We start from the raw sequence: 5,843 nt of genomic DNA, 5'->3' as shown, positions 1-5,843 counted from the left end.
CTCCCCTCTCTGTCTCTGTCACCCCCTCCAGTCCCCCACACCGCCCTCCCTCTCTCCATCACCCCCTCCAGCCCCCCACACCCCCCTCTCTGTCTCAGTCACCCGCTCCAGCCCCTTTCACCCCCCTCCCTGTCTCCGACACCCCCTCCATATTGTATGAAAATGACAAACAACAGACAGAGTGAGAATGTGTAACAGTTTATTGTACCCACATGTTGTATTGTACTCAGCAGCATCAGTGTAAGCTCACACCCAACATAACTCTATTGAGCAGGAAGACCCGGGGGGGGGGGGGGGGGAAGGCCTTGGGGCAGGGAGACCCAGGGGGCTAGGGGTGGTTAAGTCCGGTGGCTCCCATTAACTTGCGAGAGGTTGGGTCTGGTCCAGGAACGCTCGCAGCCTGTTCGGGAAATCAGTCATCACTCCTGTCGCACCGTATTCGAAAGCCCGTCTGTAATCCACCTCCTCATTCAGGACCCAGAAATAAACCTAGAGAACAGACAGAAACAAACACCTTACTGTCAGGGTGATGTAGAGGGAGCTTTGTACTGTCCCTGTCCCTGGGAGCGCTCAATGCTGACACTGGGTATAAAGTGCGAGGGGGAGGTTACACTGTCAGGGTGATGTAGAGGGAGCTCTATCCCTGTCCCTGTCCCTGGGAGCGCTTGATGCTGACACTGGGTATAAAGTGGGGGGGGTGGGAGGGGGTTACACTGTCAGGGTGATGTAGAGGGAGCTCTGTACTGTCCCTGTCCCTGGGAGCGCTCAATGCTGACACTGGGTATAAAGTGCGAGGGGGAGGTTACACTGTCAGGGTGATGTAGAGGGAGCTCTATCCCTGTCCCTGTCCCTGGGAGCGCTTGATGCTGACACTGGGAATAAAGAGGGGGGGGGGGGGGAGGGGGTTACACTGTCAGGGTGATGTAGAGGGAGCTCTGTACTGTCCCTGTCCCTGTCCCTGGGAGCGCTCGATGCTGACACTGGGCGCGGGTGGGGAGGGCTCCATGACCTGTCAGTTAAATTAACTCGGCACAGATTCGGTCCCAGAGCAGTTTGGGTTTCTACCTGAATGCCACGATCTGTTAGGTGTTTGAATAACCATTTCTTCATCAGCAACCTGCAGGTAGGGACAGAGATATTCCGATTATGTCCAGGAAATCGGTGATTGCGAGAGACAGAGACACAGGTCCCAGTCAAGAGAGAAACCAGACTCAGGCGGACGGAGTAGAAACAGAAAGGGAGGTAGTGGGAATGCAAGAAACAGGCAGACAGACAGACCGAGGGAGAAAGCGAGAGAGATGGGGAGTGTGATGGGGGAAATGGAGAAAGAGTCAGGGAGAGGTAGAGATAGAAGGATAGAGAGACAGCATTGGCGAAGGAATAGAGATGTTCAGAGAGACAGGAAGACAGAAAGACACAGCGAGAGAGACAGTGAGGAAACAGACAGAGGGAGAGGGAGTAAGAAAAATAGATAGAGAGAGACGGTGACGATTGCAGAGGTGGGGGAGGGAGAGACACAGAGAGAGAGAGAGATGGAGAGATTGAGTGAGAGGTGAAGAGGTAGAGATGAAGAGAAAGGGAGAGAGAGGGTGTGAAGGAGGGATCATCTGTTTCTCACCAATCCAGGATTCGGACCACATATCTGTTTCTCAGGATTTTCTTCTCCGGAAAGTAGTACCTGTTCAGAAAGGAGAAGAGTGTGACAAGAGAGGGCAGACGGGCTGTGCCTGGGATCTCCCTGTGCCTGGGTCAGAGGTTCAGCAGTGAATGTTGACGTCAGCTCAGGGTTTGCGGAGTTTGGAGAATGGAGCCTGGGATTCCAAGCTAATCATAACGAAATAACATAAGGGATAGGAGCAGAATGAGGCCATTCAGCACCTCAAGTCTGTTCTGTCCTTTGATAAGCTCCTTGTTGACCTTTTCCCTCAATTCCAGTCTCCAGCACTCTCCCCGTGTCCCTCAGTGTCTCCCCCCAAAAATCTATCCATCTCCCAGTCTCCTGCACCTTCCACCCCATGTCCCTCAATCCCTCTCAATATCTCACCTCCCCTCGATCGCCCCTCCTTCGACAATCCTGCTCCCCTCCCGGGGGACAGTGTAGTGAACCCCCACCCCTCCTTTCCCTGCTCTCCCTCTCAGTCCGGGGTCTGTCCTTCCTCAGGTTAAGGATCCCGAAACAGTGCACAGTGCTCCAGGTGGGATCTCCCCCAGGCCCTGTTGGAGTGTAGGAAGACCCCTTCCCTCTCAGAACCGCACCCCCGCCAACCCCCATCCCTATTGAGAGAGAAGCTGAGTCACCATTGGTATTGGTGAGGGATCACTGACCTGTTAATGATGGAGGGCAGGAAGGTCTCAAGGCAGGACTCCCTGATGGGAACGAATGGCAGTGATCCAGAGTAAAACATCAGCAGGAGCCAGAGAATACGCCGAGCTGTGAAAGCATGGGCCATATGAGGGTTCTGGAGAAAAGGACAGACAGAATCACACAGACCCTTCAGCCCCTTGCTCAGTGCTGTTTGTTCTATTCTGAGAGAGACAGACAGAGAAAGAGAGACAGCGCGAGGGACAGAGGGAGAGCGTGAGTGACAGAGGGAGAGATTGAGACAGAGGGAGAGACACCCTCTGGGTGGAAGAAAACGTGTTCTCAGGTCCCCTCTAAACCACTTACTCTGCACCTTAATCATATGCCCTCTAGTCTTAGACATCTCTGCCATGGGGAAAAGATTCTCCTGATCTCCCCTACCTCTGCCTCTCAGAAATTTGTTCACCTCAGTCAGATTCTTGCGCCTCCCCTCAGCCTCCTCTGCTCCAGGGAAAACAAACCCAGCCTATCCAGTCTCTCCTCATGACTGAGCCTTCCCATCCCAGGTAGCATCTCGGTCAATTTCCCCTGCACCCTTTTCCAGTGCAATCACATCCTTCCGATAGTGTGGCGACCAGAACTACACACAGCGTTCCATCTGTGGCCCAATCAATGTTTTATAAAGCTGTAACAAGACTTCCTTGCTCCTGTATTCTACACCCCTGCTAGTGATGACAAACATCCTGTGTGCCTTCTTCCCCACCCTGTCTACCTGTGCTGACATTTTCAGGGATCTAAGATGAAGGGTCCCGACCCGAAACGTCAGCTTTCCTGCTTCTCTGATGCTGCCTGGCCTGCTGTGTTCATCCAGCTCCACACTGTGTTATCTCTGACTCCAGCATCAGCAGTTCTTACTTTCGTTAAGGGGATCTATGGCCTTGTTCACCAAGAGGCAGAGAGAGGAGAGACACAGAGAGAGAGGAGAGATGCAGAGAGAGAGGAGAGGCGTAGAGAGAGAGGAGAGGCGCAGAGAGAGAGGAGAGGCGCAGAGAGACAAACCAAGGTCCCTATGCTCCTCAGTACTCCCTAGGGACCCACTGTTCACTGTGCATCTCCTTCCCTTATTAAATCTCCCAAAATGCATCACCTCAGACTTAACTATCAGGATTAAACTCCAACTGGAATTGCTCTGCCCAATTTACCAGCTGATCGATATCAGACTGTGACCCAGGACCGTCCTCCTCCACACTATTACCAACACAGTGTTATCTGCAAACTCACTAATTAAACCTTCTACACTCACATCCGAGCTGCTAATGTACATAACAAACAGCGAGGGTCCCAGTATCAATCCCTGTGGTACAGAAACCTCCCTCCACCATTGCCCTGTGCTCCCTGTTTGGAAGCAGATGTTCGGATCCAGTTTGCCAACTTGCCTCGGATCCCAGGGGCTCTTGCCGTTCGGACCAGCTTTCCGTGTGGGATCTTGTCAAAGGCCTCACTGAAGTCTATGTAAACCACATCTATTCCACTACCCTTGTCAACAATATTTAACCAGCTTTTCACAAAAAGAACTATTAAATTATTCAGACAGGATCTCCCTCTAACCAATCCATGCTGACTATCCATCATCAATCCCTGCCTTTCCAACTTATCCTGTCCTTAAGAGATTTTTTTCCAGTTACCTCCCCATCACTGACGTCAGACAAACTGATCTGTAATTACCCGGCCTATCCCTGCTGCCCTCCTTAAACAAGGGATCCACTTTAGCTACCCTCCAGTCATCTGGCACTTCACACATGGCCAGTGAAGTAGTAATTATAAATATTAAAAGTGACAGAAACAGAGAGAGACACAGAGAGAGACATACAGACAGAGAGACAGACACACAGAGAGACAGAGAGAGACAGAGAGAGAGAGAGATAGAGAGAAAGAGACAGATAGAGACAGAAAGAGAGAGACAGACACACACATAGACAGACACAGAGAGAGAGAAAGAGAGTGACAGAGATGGGGAGCAACACAGAGGGAACAAGAGAGACAGAGAGAGAGAGAGAGAGATACACACACACAGTGACAGAGACAGAGAGAGAGAGAGAGACAGAGAGAGAGAGAGAGAGATAGAGACAGCGAGACAGATAGAGAGAGACAGATACAGACAGAGAGAGAAAGAGTGACAGAGAGGGGGAGCGACACAGAGGGAACAAGAGAGAGAGAGAGTGACAGAGAGACACAGAGAGAGAGAGAGAGAGAGTGACAGAGAGACACAGAGAGAGAGACAGAGAGACAGAGACAGAGACCCCACCTCTGCACGACATAACAGCATCTTGCGCTCACTATCTGTTGCCCAGACTGTGATCTGCTCTCGACTGTATTTCTTCACCAGGTCTGACACCTAAGTGTAATTAAAAACGGAATTAGACAGGACCATACTCATCTCAAAGGCACAGCAGCAAAAAAAAAACCCACAGCCCATCGCATTCAGCGCGAGCTCCCCATACGGCAGCACAGTGGTTAGCACTGCTGCCTCACAGCACCAGGGACCCAGGTTCAACTCCACCCTCAGGTCACTGTCTGTGTGAAGTTGGTACATTCTCCCTGTGTCTGCGTAGGTTCCCTCTGGGTGTTCCTGTTTCCTCTCACAGTCCAAAGGTGTGCAGGTTAGGGTGGGGATTGGACACGGTAAACTGTCCCGGAGTGTTCGGCAACAATGTAGGTTAGGTGTGTTAGCCATGGGAAACGCAGGGTTACAGGGAAAGGGTGATAGGATGGATCTGGGGGGGATGCTCTTTGGAGGGTTGGCGTGGATTTGTTGGGCCGAATGGCCTGTTTCCGCACTGTAGGGGCTCTGTGAAAACGTGCGGCACCGACTCTCGCTGGAGTACAAATTTCAGACACTCCCCGGGTAACAAAAAGCTTGCGTCCAAGTTCTTTGGGGAATGGGGAGGGCAAATGGAATGCTGGCCTTTATCCGAACGGAATGGGGTAGAATAGCAGGGAGATTTTTACAAAAACGATACTAGTCAGACCACAGCTGGGATACTGCGAATGGTTTCGGGGGCCTGTATCCAAGCAGAGATAGATTGGCATGAGAGGCAGGCCAGAGAAGTTTGGCTCAGCTGATCCCGGGGATGGAGGGACTGTCTTATGGAGGAGAGGTTGAGTAGTTCGGGTCCTGTACTCATCGGTGTTTAGAAGAATGAGAGGCGACCTGATCAAAACATCCAAGATTCATGGGGGGAGGGACGTGACAGGGGAGATGGGGCGAGGTTGTCCCCCCCATGTGTGGGAGAGTCTAGGACCCAGAGGGGGCATCATCTCAGAATAAGGGGGTCGCCCACTGAAGACGGAGATGGGGAGGAATTTCTTCTCTCTGAGGGGAGCGAGTCTGTGGGATTCTTCACCGCAGAGGGGGGTGTCGAGGGGTGGGACATTCAGTATATTCAAAGCTGAGAGCGAGGGAGAGATTTTTAATCAGGAAGGGAATGGATGGTGATGGGGGGAGGTGGGGTGGGGGTGATGGGGGAAATACAGAGGGGGG

General features: G+C 52.1%; 1 protein-coding gene across 1 annotated transcript in view; it reads right to left on the bottom strand.

Moving 5' to 3' along the window:
- Positions 1-182: 182 nt before the first annotated feature.
- Positions 183-5,843, bottom strand: part of LOC109925468 (lysophospholipase D GDPD3-like) — an 11,458-nt gene continuing 5,797 nt past the window's right edge. Inside the window, exons 5-9 of the mRNA XM_048619873.1 lie at positions 4,608-4,697; positions 2,326-2,459; positions 1,619-1,678; positions 1,066-1,117; positions 183-489 (exon numbers count right to left, since the gene is read on the bottom strand). Of these exons, the coding sequence (XP_048475830.1) occupies positions 358-489; positions 1,066-1,117; positions 1,619-1,678; positions 2,326-2,459; positions 4,608-4,697 (468 nt within the window). The 3' untranslated portion in view covers positions 183-357. The remainder of the gene's footprint in view (positions 490-1,065; positions 1,118-1,618; positions 1,679-2,325; positions 2,460-4,607; positions 4,698-5,843) is intronic.

Source organism: Rhincodon typus, chromosome 44, assembly GCF_021869965.1.
Source record: "Rhincodon typus isolate 14 chromosome 44, sRhiTyp1.1, whole genome shotgun sequence".
Lineage (NCBI taxonomy): Eukaryota > Metazoa > Chordata > Chondrichthyes > Orectolobiformes > Rhincodontidae > Rhincodon > Rhincodon typus.
Note: the sequence above shows the minus strand (reverse complement) of the source record. Positions and strands in the feature narration are given on the sequence as shown.